At 38.7% G+C, this 15014-nt stretch overlaps 1 protein-coding gene across 1 annotated transcript in view; it reads right to left on the minus strand.

Annotated features, from left to right (window-relative positions):
* The window catches only part of DIAPH2 (diaphanous related formin 2), a 183751-nt gene that overhangs the window by 92872 nt on the left and 75865 nt on the right, over positions 1-15014 (minus strand). The window contains exon 22 of the mRNA XM_082289626.1: positions 9636-9765. Coding sequence (XP_082145752.1) covers positions 9636-9765 — 130 coding nt within the window. The remainder of the gene's footprint in view (positions 1-9635; positions 9766-15014) is intronic.

Raw genomic sequence — 15014 nt, forward strand, 5'->3', positions numbered from 1 at the left:
TCCTCTTCATTGAAAGCTGCCTTTTGGCACCCAAGCCTCTCTTCCACTCTGTCTCCTCTTGCACAGCTCACAAACCAGTGCTTCCAAGGAAAAGCAAAGAATCCCAAGACCCCTTTCTCCCTAGTGCAGCCAAGAAAAGCAAATGACTCCATTTTTTTTAAGGGGTTTTTATTATCTTTTGATGGCAAGCAGTTTGCCCAGAAGTTCCACGAAGTACTTTCTAAAGAACCATTTATATTTCTGTTTTCTTGCTATTTAAAAAAAAAATGGTGCCGTGACTACATGAGATTCAAGAGCAGAAGGAAATTGAGTCACGGTGGCCTGAAAAACAGCATATAGGAAATAAAAATCTGGTAAATAAGGAAGCTGTTCCCAGAAGAAAATCAATTTTCTATTCTTTCTATGTAACGACTCACATCAGCCATAACACTGATTTCACGAGCGTGTTCAAATACATAAGGCACCAATAGAGCTGTCTTTATAGCAGCCATTGTCTTGATTTTATTTTCAATTTTATCCATTTTATACTGGGTACCAAAGGAACTACTAATCATGTAGCCCTAGAATTGCAGTGAAAGTTTTTTAAGCTTAATTCAGCTGGGGTAGGAATCTATACTGACCACAGAATCCTTGTAGCTTTTAAATTCACATTTGAGAGTTAACCTTGAAATCAACCACTAAAACACTCAGAATAACATTAATTATCAAAGCTTTTAGGTTCTGGTTGCCTTAGCTTAATCATTTGATATCATGATCAAAGCACACATTTCTGCTTGAACTGAAGAACCTGAATTACTGTAATGTTTTTATAGGCCATTGTGCAGTTGGATGGGGAGAAACAACACTGAAGGAAAATGCTGGAACTGAAAAATAAATGAGGAGGATGCAAATAGTGGCTTGGTTCATAAAAAAAATAGCAGCTGGTACGTAAATAGGCAACGTAACACAAAGTTTAACTGTTTGCAGCCATTTGAAAATATTTAAATGCATGACCATGTAGCAAGAGTAAAAGTTTCTTTTTGTCTGAAATTCCAAAGTGCAAAGAAATTCAGCAAGCAATGACAAATAACTGTTAGCCTTTGTGATTAAGATGGATGGAAAGTGTTTTCAGTAACACTGTTCTATAAAATTAAGTTCAGAAAGCCCTAGAAGAGGTGCAGTACTGGCTTTGAAAGGATGGAGAACCTCTATCCAAGCAAGAAGGCTGCATCCTAAAGCTCTGCTTCCCAGAATTAACTGCTATATTCACACTCAATTAACAAAAAGACATTGTAGAATATGCAATTCTGTTAACTTTTTTTTTCCCCTAGCCCAGACAAATGTGCAAGTTTCTGTTCAAATAATTTATGAAGTTGTTGTTCTGCAAGACAAATTTAAAAAGACGACAGAACAGGGAACATATATATATAGACTATAATAAAATATCTGCATTTCCTCCCATAAACCCTTTTATTAGAGATTTACTACTTCAGTAACGTGCAGAGGAATCAGCATGAATACCTTTTACTTTCAGGGAAATTCATATAAATTTCTTCAAACTCTTGCAAGGTTTTAATTTATGAAAGCATAAATTCTACTTGCAGCACAAAGCCATTTCCTTGAAACCATTTCAAAATGCACACACTGAACAGCCTGTCCCCTGCACTCCTCAAAGACAGAGGCTTGTTCACCTTCCATTTGCCCATCATTCCATGTGAAAATTAGGTATCTTAATAGAACTAGTCTCAAAAATGGACATGAAAGGCAGCATTTGGCCTTCAGTGGCACGCAAGCACTGTGCAAGGGCTCTTACTGAGAAAGCCTCTCTGGAGCAGCCATTCCAACATTATTCCATTTAATGTTGCAACAAGAGAGAAAAACCAACTAAATCCAATACATAAATAACTGATTTGAAGGCAGGAACATGAGGCAAATACAGAAAATATGAAGAAAAAATACCCAGCACCAAAAGCCACCACAAAAAAAAAGCCCTGTAACCCCAAACACTTGAGGATGAGCAGACCCCCAAAAAAAGGAAGCAACCTAAAGGATGCCTGGCCATTTATTTCCTTGGATTAGCAAAGATAAAACGTTTGCCACATTTCCAAATTAAAACAAATCAAAGTAGCAGTAAACAACCCACCTCAGCCACCCTCACAGCTTTACAGGACAATTAAGACTCCCATCCCCAGTGGAAAGATCAGCATTCAAGAAATGGCGAAGTGTGAGAATTCAAAAGTCAAATGCACTGACACGGGGAACAGTAGAGACAGAGTATAAATGAGTTTAGACAGGAATGATGTGCATTCTTAGACAACAGGTTCAGAAGCATATCAAGAGTAAGGGGTGGGGATGTAACTTTTAAAGTCTCTGAGAACATGTGCAGATGGTGGGGAAGCCTGGAGGAACTGCAGTGGTCCCCCCAAATGCCCTGTCCAAAAAAACAACATAAACCCCAAAGCCTATGTATGGGCCCATCTTCAAGGCCAGTGAGAGGAAAAAAGGCAGCACAATTTCTCAATCTGCTCCAAATTGTGTCAATCTGGCCCTTAGCTTAGCCCTAAGGAAAGGTGAGCTTGCAGGGGGCACCTGAAGCTTGAACAGGGAAAGAAATAGAGCACCTTTAATGTGTGTAACTCAAACCATGGTGATAAAAGGATTTATGAGACAAAGAAAAGAGCCAATAGCAGGAGTTAAATGTGCATGTTTCAACTCACTGCAGGATCACTGTAACATACAGAACTAACATGAACAAGGTGAAGTCATGTGTAATTATGTATTGTCCAGATTATTCCTCTCAGTGGCAGACTAATACAAGCACTTGGATCTATCAGTATTGTCTCTGCACAAATACTGAATGCAACTCAATCGTACATCATTAAATCTTGGACTGATTAAAAGATTATTTTGCATATTATTTAATTATAGTAGAAATTCACAGTCACTGAAGAGAGGGCACAATATTATGTTGACATGGAAGGTAATAATTTCCTTCACCTTATTTTTTCCCTGTATTAATTGCTCCTCAGAAAAAAACCCCTCAACCCAATCCTATCTACTTATTTTGGAGAAAGCAGTTGCACAGTCTGCACGCTAAGGAAGGCTTAGTGAGTGTCTGGTAGAGCAGTTTAGTCCCAGAAAAATGCTACAAGCAGTTAATCTCATGTTGATGTCGAGCACTAGCTGGTCCCTGTAGTCAAGCTAAGCATTTTGTATTTACATTAATACAGCAATAGGACCAAAGGTCAGACTAATCCTTTCTAAAATAAGATTGCCTCAGACTGAGAGTCCTCCCCATAACGAGAGGTGAAATGATACAGAACTGGCATGGCCATGTGCACAGTTCGAAAAAACTCTGAAGTGAAAGACAACAACATAAATTACTTCAGTGAGCAAAAGCAAGTCTGTATGAAGCAAATGAACTCATGGATTTTTAAGTCTAGACAGTATTTGTACCATAACTACATTGTAAGCATACTAATGACTATTTATTTCTTACTGCCTGAGGGCAGATGGAAGTAGTCTTCCACAAAAGAATGAAAGGCAGTTTGGAGGGAAATGGGTGAGCAAGTACATAATCTGCAGGAATTACAAGCATTGATTACTCAATTCATACCAAGTTAGTTTCTATTTGTTAAGACAATAAATGTTTAAACACCTCAGGGTCAAAGGAGAAGAACAGATGCTATCTTACCCAGCTAGAGGAGTCGCCATCCTTCTCTTCCAAAAACTGGGAAAGCTTTCTGACACAAAGCCCTTGTGTTTAACAACCAGTACCTCATGCATAATAGACTTTTTCCCTCGCAGAATCTTCCCTGCACCTTTTCAAGTTCAGGAGTAAGAGCAAGTCTACCCAAAGAGCAATGATCTGTTTGTATCCTATTACTATGTACTGGAATTTGTTTGGAGGAGCCTTCAAAACAGAATTTTTGAACAGATGTCACACATAGATGTGCATTTGCACTTTTGATTTGCATGCTAAGATTTCCTTCCCCAGGAGAGCCTCAGCATCTCAGCTGCCTGCTCACAGCACTGCTGGGGAAGGTGAGGGAAGGCAGGGGCACAGCTGTGCTCCACCTTTCAGGCTGTTACAGCAACTCCACAGCCTTGGCCAAACACAGCACTTGTGCACTGCTGTCACTGTCCCTCCACCTGCAGGTGGAGGTGAGCACAATTTGAACATCAAACACTTTGTGACAAGTCCAAGCCTCAGTAACTCTTGGTTTAGTTTAGTGAGAGATTCAGTCTCAGGCACTCCGTGTGTGCCACACTCCCAACTTTCCCTTGTCAGGAACAGCCTTCCCCCTCTTACCCTTCTCATTTACTTCACTAAACAGCAAACAATAGCCTGTCATAGAAAGTTTTTTACTTGAACTGACTTTTCATATTACAACTGCAAATCTTCTAGAAAACAGATGTCCCAATTTTAGAAAAATAACCAGGAGCACTGGAGCTGATGGGTGAGAACAGCTCTGCAATCAGCAGCATTCTCCTGGCAATATGGGATATCACCTCCAGAGCACTCCAGAAACTCGCCGTACTTTGATGTTGATTTAATTACAAATGTCTTTCAAGATCTCCAAAGTTGAGATAATTTTTAAAAGAGAGCTTATAATTACAAAATCAGAATGTATTAAATGAGCATACTGAAGCAAAACTGCTGGCAAGAGTGTAAGACAAATTGCAAATGAGGCACAGGAGACAAGTAAACAAAGTAAGGAATGCACAGAGAAGGAGCAAAGCTGTTGTCACACAACCTGCTGTTGATATAAAAACCTCACAGAGCTGTTGGGCAACTTCATCCAACTGATCTCCCTTCATACTCCCAACCTCTAACTGGACCTGGCCTTTCTGACTGCCTGACCCACTTGCAGAGGTGCCACAACCTTCCTCACAGCCATCGAAGTGCAAAGTCAACCACAGATAAGCAGGAAAAGAAAGAATAAAGTGCCATTTTGTAGCTTCCACCTCTCTCTAGTGGCTTGTGTTAAGGAATTCTAAATGGATTACACAACTTAAGACATTTAAAGCAATCTTCACTTCTGAATTGGTTTAACTACAGCCAGATATTCTTAAATGCTTTAATTTCTTTAATAAGCAAGAGCCCATGAGAGTCATTTGGGCTGCTCTTTCATTTTGCCCTTGATACTTACACTTCAGGGAGAGAAGCGCAGCCTTAAAATGCAAGCCATACAAAAAGCTGTTTAATGGGGATTCCAAATTATAACTTCAAAATGTAGCTTCAGAATGCAGAACAACCACAGCTCTGTACACCATTTGTTACACACAGACAGCAACTAACAAAAATCCTCAAAGTCTTCACAGACTGGGAAAATTCACTGAGCAATTTTACTGAGTGTAAGGCAATCCAGAATCTTAGCAAGCCTCCAAAAGGATCTCCTACAGAAACTGCTCCTTGGAACTACAACACAAGAAGTGCCTGTGAGGTTTCTGCCTCCCTGCCTTCCTCACTGACGCCTGCCAGTGAAGGAGAAGTGACTGGAGGAAACTTTGAATGAGCTGATGCATCTCCCCATCCCCGGGGCAGTGCTGGGCGCACACCCAGAGCGCCACAACAGGAAGGAGTCCCCCGTGTTTTATCCCCCTGTGTTTTATCCCCGTGTTTTATCCACCTGTCCTACAGCCAGGAAAACACCCAGAGAGCTCCTTCCACACCACTACTGCAGTTTATGTGAGGGAAAACAATGACAGAAGTCTCTGTACAACTTGTGGTTACGATGCAAAACGCCAGCAGCTTCAGATGCCATTAGAGAAAAGTCCCAGGTGCCAGAATTAACTGTTTCCTGCCACAAAACACTGTCTGCTTTATACTACTCATGTGCCAGGTTGGGCAGAATCTGTTTCAGCAATTTAAACTGTGCAAGGTGGAATGCTGCAGATCTCTACGCTAAAACAGTTTTTTTTCTGCTGCAACAAACTATAAAACTTTTGTTTGACAGAAAAACGGCTGCTGCTTATGAGCATGTTTTAAATTGCTATACTTCAAAGTGACAGTTGCACAGGATGTTTTAAAATATTTCCCCCATTCTAAAATTATGCCATTAAATCACAGTGAAGTACCTGTATAAAATCTTAAAATTAATATTTTATTACACTATTTGTAATAAAAAAAGTATACACACATTTGTATTCCACTGCGTTTCTGATTGCTAATGGCCCTTCTAGAGAGATGCCTCAACCATCAGAACCATATGCTTGCAAATTAATGAAATAAATTTCAATGACCACATGAGTGACAAATGTGTGCTGGTGCTATTGGTACTTGTTAGTCCACTGCACAGACCTAATTCACCCCCACAAGGCCCCTTTCACTTGATTTTACTTTTAACAACACTTTAAAAGAATTATCAAGCAGCACACCTTTATGTCAGGCAAAGAATTCAGAATGTTAAGTGCTCAAAAAAGCCCTCATTATTACTGAAAAAGACTAAGATATATAGATATATATATATAATATATCTACACCACTTCACAGTTAATCTCAGCTTGCTGTGACTCTGTGCAGCCCAGTGACTCTCACTGCTGGCAGACAAAGCAAGCAGGTAACAGGTACATCAGGAACTGGATATTCAACAGACGAAGACACAGCTACGGTTTGTTTTTATGTTTTCTTATTTACAGGCACAATGTTTGAATCATGAACTGGAATTTAAAACTATCGCTCTTAATATCTAAAATTAAGTTATTGTTATGAAATACATGGCTAACTTATTTTAATCATCTGAATTTTGTGTGTTACCTATTTCATTTTTATGATTTCCAAGAGGCTTGACACTCAGGAGAGACCTGACTTAAAAAATACATTTCTTTTCTAAGTAATTTCAAACTATACTTTTTACCACGTGATTGTGTCTAGAAATTCTGATCTCTTGCTTTTATTTGGATATTTGACCGCACCCCAATATGGGATGGGAATGAAAGGGAATTTCACTGACATCAAACAATGCACTTCGTCACAACCTTGTGAGTTTTGATTGGTTTTCCTTTCACAGTCTGCTTCCAGGAAGAAGAAATGCTTTTCCAATGATCTCTTGATCGCTAATCACTTTGACCTCTGCTCATATTTTCCAGAATAAAACTGTTTCCTAATTTATTTTTAGTTTTCATAAACCTCCAGGTTGATCTTCCATCTTTAAAAAGATTAACTATTTTATTATACCTTCTATCAGATTATTGAAGATTTTAGTACATGCATGGGCAGTTCATCTAATCCCATTGACCTTTTCATATTAAAATCCAGTTTTACGCTTTATCTGCTCTTCATTAAAAAAAAAAAAATCAGCCATTGTTCAGATGCTGATTCTTTATTCTTAGATGAAAATTAAAGCTGAACAGGAGTTTTTTTCTTTACATGGAACTGAGAATATGCAGCCAACATTTAAAAGAAGTTGCAGATGCCAAGTGGAAGGTTATGTACAGTCCTAACTACAAGGCTGCCTCCTGACTGAAAAGTACCAGCATCCATCTCAAGTAATGACACTCACCTGTCTAGCTCATATTTCCTTATTTAAAACTCATGCAGAGATAATATTTGCTGGTAGGTTTCTTCCTATTTTATGAATAACTAACTGATGCCAGCATCCTCATATCCAGTCCATTTTTTCAAAAGAGGCTTCCCACAGGAAAAATAAACCCAACTGCCCATCCCTGAAACCACTGGTTTATAAAACACCAAACAATAAATAGGAAGTGCAATATCTCTTGCATGCAAAGCACTTCAACTTCCTACACAAAAAAAGCACCACATGTGAGAGAGCAGATGAACATTACAATTAATGAACCCCAAGAAGGACCATGGGGAACAGCTGAAGCAACGTGCACAAATCCCGGTTATTCTGCCAAAACTCTGCTTTGCACCAGGAAGCAAAGAAGGGCCAAAAGGGAAGGTTTGGTCATTAAAAATGAACAGTAATTTATGCTCTGCTAGAAGTCATTGCAGTTTATAGGAAATGCAGCTTTTATCTTACAGAATGAAACAAATCTAACTGCAATAAAATCTTTTTCATATGTGTTCTAAGCATCAGAATTATTAGAGGCTTTGCTCCCATTAACAGGCTTTCTCTGTTTAGGATGCTACAGCTTAACTAAACTTTACTGACTCTTTCAGTTTAATTCCTGAAGTCAACTTACAGAACATCAGAGCCTTTGAATCAAACTATAAAAATCTCAAAGCTGCAAGGTCAAGTGTCAGCCACAGAAGAAAATTCAAAAAAGATCATCAAAAGTGCCTGGTAAACCAGAAGACTTTACAAAGAAAGGAAGAAAAAAATTAAAAGTCACCTCAAGAGAAGAATTATCAAGTGGTAGAAAACATTTTTGGAATTTAGATAAGATACCCAACTGCTACTTGCATAAATAAATTAATCACTGCATTAGTCCACCATAGAAACACAGAATATCCTGAGCTGGAAGGGAATGACAAGGATCATCCAGTGCAGCTCCTGGCCTTGCACAGACACCCCACTAATCCCAGATCAGTCCCATTTTGTCCATAGGCACTCAGGCCTATGAACCACCCTGCAGCAAAGGGTGGCAGGGACACATTTCATCAGTACAAATAAAATACAATTTATATACAGAAAAAAATAAGGAAAGGTGCATGCAAAGTTCAAGAAACAGCAAAAAAATTGTATGACAAAGACAGACACATAAAAGTGTGAAGAAGTCTGAGATGAAACAATGGCAAAGTTGGGTTGATGGATGAACTGTTCCCCAGGTCCTCGGGGAAACAAGAGCTCTGCTCTCACCAGACAGGTTAAGACAGAAGAACACAAACTGAAAGCAAATGATGGCCTAATTAATAAAGTATCTGTCTAACAGCTAATCACTGCTCTGAAGAGAGACACTGACTGATAACCCTGGAAAAAAGGAGAGAAAAAAGGAGAGAAAAATTTCCGAGAGCAAACCTGGACAGAGCTAATGGAAACGTTTATCCAACTATTTCTCCCCTCTGTTTTCCTTGATATTCTGGTGCTACCCAGGTATTTCTCTTCTGATGGACCATTAATGCCCAGGCAAATTAAAAGTTTGTTATCTTCAGCTACCACCTACCTTTGCCACCAATAACTCAGCAGCAATGGGCCAAGCAGCACAGCCTGTGTCCCATGAGAACGTGTCCAACAGATGAACTAAGGTACCACAGCCACCAGCCTGGGCTGCTGACTGACCACAAATAAAGTATTAATTTGTGCAGGGCAGCACAATTAAACTCTATCTATTTCCTGTGCAGCCTGGGATTTTTCCAAAGCATGTTTGCTATTCTCTATCAGGTGTGGAAACGAGGAACTCGCTGTGTGTGAAGGCTCACGTGCACACACAGTGCTCACTCTTCAGAGGTTTAATGGGACACTAAACACCATCACTGCCCTGCTGGCAACTCCTGAGCCGTGGTTTTTCAAGCACCTCACTGAAATACACTGTTTTATTTTCACAGCCCGCTACAGAAGAGGAGGAGTTGCTCTATTACTGCTTTTCCCTCCTGACTTCTCAGCTCAATAAATACCAGAAAGGCACAATCCACGTGGATTATCAATGCTTACAGTTTACATAATCCTACAACCTCAAATGAGATGTTGGAGGCATTTAATGTCAAAGCAAACAACTGTTACCTTTAGGTGCTTTGTCCATTTGCTTACCTTTACTTGCACTCTCCACATGCTGCAATTCATCTGGAAATTTTAAGATGTCCCGGTAATTCTCCTCACAGATTTCTGCCAGAAAATGCAACAGGGTTGTTTTCTGATCTGATGATTTTGTATCTCGAATCTAAAAAGTGAACACAGGTGAAAACAATGAGAAAAAAATGCTTCAATAAAGTGAATATTGTAGATGTCGACTCATTAGCAAAAGGTTGCCTACACGGGTTGCCTGCAAATAAACACATTTAAAAAATGACATTTCTTGAATTCTGCATAATTTAGGACTACAAAAGGAATCTACCTTATGAAATATTTTAAAAAACAATGATTAGTTTTGATGAGAACAAAACCTGAAGACAGTTCATAAAGTTCTGAGATTTTAGCATTGCCAGTTCAGAATCCCCCCAGATAAAAAACCAGCTGTGAACAGAGATTAAACAGAACAGAATTTAGAATATTCCTTCAGTGCAAATCCCTGAAAAGCTCCATAGCTGAACATTGTCCTAACAGTCAGAATTTGTATTTTGACCAGTCAGGTTAAACTAACTCCTTGTTGTAAATCCACAATTTTTTCTTGAAGCAAAATCTAAACCACGCCACTTTAGGTTGAAGATTTTGAGACCAATTCTATACAGACACAAAATAAATGCACCCTGCCTTACTGGAATACAGAATGACAACAAAAAAAGCAAAGGTAATCCTGACTGTAGGTAAAGGAAATATAATACATCCAGCTGTATTTATGAAAAACTGCAGGAAAACTGTGCACAATGTGAAGTAACAGGTAGCTGTGTATTTTTGCTGTTCTTTCAACTGCAGAGGCACTTTTTGGTGGCCTGAAATACATCAGTATTCTTGGAAGTGATAATACACTGTTCTCTGTTAGCCTGAGTGCATGAACTGCTGAAATGAGGTTTTTTTAGTTAAAAAAACAAAAAAACCCCCAAAACCTGAAATAACTGTTAGAATACAGGACCAGTGGCATGTTTCCAATAAGCTCGTGGCTAAATTCCATGGCAGAGTGCACGTGTCCAGGCAAAGGAACATCAGGAACTTAAGAGAATGAGAGAATGAATTTAAGACCAAATTTCTTAGTTTGCCCATTTTTGTGCAGATGTACAGAAGGAACGTGTGAGTTGATGGAAGATCCAGCAGAAGCAGAGATTTCCTCTTATTCACAACAGCAACAGACAAGAGTAGGTGTAGGTAAGAGATTGAGACGAGTACACTTCACGTGACAGAGAGGATTAGTAATACATCTGGAAAGAATTGTTTTAACAGCATTTCCCTTACTCATCCAGCACAGTTCTTACACAGAAGCAAGCTGCAACATACACAACAAATGAAATAAAGGATTTATTTAAGAAGAATACATAAATGCGTGTGTAAAATCTCCTGTTTGTTTTCTCATTCTCTAAATCACTTGAAGTTCTAATTCTATAATCCTCATGACAGGCTTGCCATCGATGTTCAATTTAATAGAGGCCTTTCAGCTTTAAGGATTACCCTGTTAAGAATAAATGAGTGCAGTGGAAAAACAGGCTTTTAAAAATATAAGGTATTTAGGCAATTAAGAAAGCAATTTAATTCATACCAATTCAGCGATTAAAGACTAAACAATGCTCAGTAATGGTATGCAGTTAAAGGGCTTTCATGTGTTACATACACAGAAGTTCTTCTGACTTGAAAAAAATCGTAGATTTAGTGGCTAAACATCTGCATGGAAAAAAGAAATTGCATTTCAATTTGTCTGTGAACAACAGTAGTGGGATTTGCAGTCTTTGATCTCTCTGACATCATCAAGTGGATAAAGCAGGTTTTTTCTAAATGGACAAAATTATTTTGCTTTCAAATTACAACAGAAACATGTTTTGCCACCAACAGCAACATCATAACAAGAGTCAGTATTAGCACCTTGTAGCAGACATTTACTCAGACCTTGAACAAATGTATCAAGTTCACTTCTTTGGCCCAGTCATAAACAAGTCTCTGCCATGTGCATCCTTATGTTTAACACAATGGATACACACAGGTCTGCTTGATATTTAGAATCAATATCTGTAATTTAAAAATCAAGTCCTAAGCCAGCTCATATAATGAAAAATAAGACAGGTGTTGTTTGAATGTAGATTAGCACACCCTAGTTAAATAAAAAACCAGAAATGAAAGGTAGGAACTGGACAGGTGACACCACGGCTGTGTCTTTACAGTCTCTGTATTCCCATACTGTACTTGGATTCCATATATACTCATATTCAATAACCTGCTCACCATTTTAATGCAGTACTTTCTATCTTCAGTTTTTTACTTGCAGGAATTTTGCCCAACAGATATAATATTCCTTGGCTTGTGAAGAACCTAATGGCTTAGCCTGATTTCTGCTGTTCTACACACTACAGCCAAGTGGATGAAAAGAAAAAAGAGCCCATTAAGTTGTGCTTACAAGACCAGGAGCTGGACTTTGATGAACCTCATGGGTCCCCTCCAACTCAGGATATTCTATCATTCTATCATTCAGGATAAATTTTTAACACTGTGGCGTTAAAATTTTAAAATACAGGTTTTTGAGTCTATGGCCTTTCTTCACCCGGGAGACAGAATTTGGAAATAACACATTTAGTTTAAAAATAAATTAAATAAATTGGTAGATCAGTGTGGGCTACAGAAAGCAGCTCCAGCTGAATGCTGAAGCATCAATTGGAGGGTCAATACCATGAGAACCACTGTTTGGGAAAGGATTAAAGGCCCAGATACACAGAGCACAACACAGCACAGCCATTCAAATCAAGGGAGACACAGAGTAAGGTGTTTAATTCTGTAAGCCAAAAAACATCAGCATAACAAAACTCTCCCCTTATGCAGAGCAAAGCACTTCAGCCATGCCAGTGACACCTTAACCCCCTGCCAGGATGGGTTTGGGTTCACCCCAGGTGCTTCTGGAAGGCAGCTTGCAGGTGTGGGGGTTAAACACGACAGCCAATGCAAGGAAAAATTTCTGCATGAACCATCACTAGAATGACGCCTTATTCTAGCTATAAAAATCTCTCTATTGATTTTTATCAGGCTATAGACCTTCTCCTACCCGAGAAATCTTTCCCCCCTTACCAGAACAAGGGCTGCTGGGCAGTACATGTACCCTCATCAGTAATCCTCAGACTGGATAAACAGCTCGTCTCACACTATTTGCACTATGAACAGAAGTAACATAATAGCACTTCACAGATAAAACACACATTGATCCAGCCAGAACGCTGCAAAAGCTTGATTAAAACTGAGCTGTTGGTCTTCACTTTAATTCAGCACCACAGGACCAGGAGCTGTACCTGCACATTCCTACAGCAAACCTCTTTCCTTTCAGTTCCACTCCCCTGGAGCAGAATTTGGAACTCCTGAGGAGGCTCCTGCCGCACTGGGGGTTCCAAAAGCAGCTGGATCCTTTGTACATGTTAACAAACAGCAAAAGATTTACCTGGAGTGAATTACTGCAGCAGCCTCCCTCAGCCTGAGCACCTCTCCTGTGATATTTCTATTTTTACAGAGCATTTCATGCTCAAGCAGTGAAGATGCTCCAGTGCATACATGGGAATAGCTGGTCTCCCTTGCCAGGCTTGATACATCCCATAAATTCTGAGGGTGATGTCTCTTATTTGAACAAAATTAAGTTCTCTGCCTTCTGCCACAGGTCGTTTACAAATCATTTCTACCTTCAATAACATCATATGCTGCAATATAACACCCAGAGAGATAATCTGTTTTTAAGGATTTGCAATTACTATTCAGTCATTAGCCTTCCAGCTCAGACCAGACAGGCTGGAGTTGTGCTTTACTTTCTTTACCATGTTTTAATAAAAGTTGTAACAAAAACAGATTTCTGTGTATGAAATGACCAGCTCTGTTGTAAAAACATTTATTTTCCAAAACCAAATATCTACCCAGATCAATATTTGCCTTTTTACTTCTTTTTTTTCAGACTGTATAATGTAAGTACTACATCTAGTAAACAGACAATTAATTTTAAGATTGTTCAAGAAACAAGCAAAAAAAATCAATACAAAACTCTGGTTTTATTGAAAAGTGAATTCATCACATTAGGATTCCTCATCATGAAGTGTGTGTATTCTGCACATAGAAATGTGCACACAGACATCATCTACCTTGCTGACAGCTGACAAAAGAAAAATATAAAATTCTCTTATCATGAGCAGAAAGATCACTAAATGATAGTCACTGGTCTAAAAAAGGAGTTATTAGATCAAAAAACAAAATAAAGGCTCCCAAATTCTGCTAGACAAGCTTGAAGACTGAAATACATTCCTTAGGAGCAAAAAAATAAATACACCTTAAAATTACCCAAGGAAAACCTCTAGCATGGTTGCAGTGCCTTCTCAAATTGATGTCACACACAATTAAAATTTTAAAAATCCAAAAAACTTTCAATATTCACACAACTTTAAAAATTTAGTAGCATCCAGATGCCCCACAAAGCACACACATGTAAAGCACATGACACTGCCAAGGAGACCTTGCTCTTGCTGTTAGATGTCACTTATTTCTATCAGAGCCTTCTTCAGCCAAGAAATATAAACTAGAAATTTTAATTCCCAGCAAGGTGTCAGCGAACAGGACCCCCTGCCATGCTTCCACATGCCCAAGTTTTCATCTTCTCAGTGAGGGCCAGTTAGTGACCAACAATCATAAATTCTGAGACTGTTTGAATAATGAAAAAAGCTGGTGGGTGGCTGTAAATAGATATTAAAGCTGGTGCTTGTAAAAGATATCCCCACCTGATAGTTCAGTATTTTACACTCCTCACAACAGTTAAAAACCATAGTCTTAGTTCAGAAACAAAGCCAATAAAGTCATCTTACTCTTCTGAGTGGAAAGGGGAGGACAGAATTTAAATGCTTTTAAACAGAGGAACCAAATTCAATTATCACTTGAAAATAATCAATACACAAAGAAATCCATTACCCAAATATAAATTTGGATGATTAACAGTAATTTTAAAAAGTGCTGAAAATACTACGTAAACACTCATTTCTAAAATTAAACACCAATGGAGTGGAGGGCAGCCTCTCTCAATATGATACTAAAGGATATGTACAGGTGCAAAAACATCTGAGAAAAAGAAAGTCCTGCAAAAGCAAACTATTATACTAATCTAATTCAAATTAGAATGGCAAATACATAAACCAATTATTTTAAATAGAAGAAAGTATATTTTAACATGGAAAATAAACAATAAAGTTCAGTTGTAAACAATGCACGTGTCACACTGTCCAGGGAAACTGATCCACATTTCCATAACTTCCTGACATGCTCTGAGTTTGGAACTCAGCACTGGTAATTCATAAGGTTCAATCAATACATGGAGAT

The sequence above is a fragment of the Coloeus monedula genome, assembly GCF_965178545.1.
Source record: "Coloeus monedula genome assembly, chromosome: 12".
NCBI lineage: Eukaryota > Metazoa > Chordata > Aves > Passeriformes > Corvidae > Coloeus > Coloeus monedula.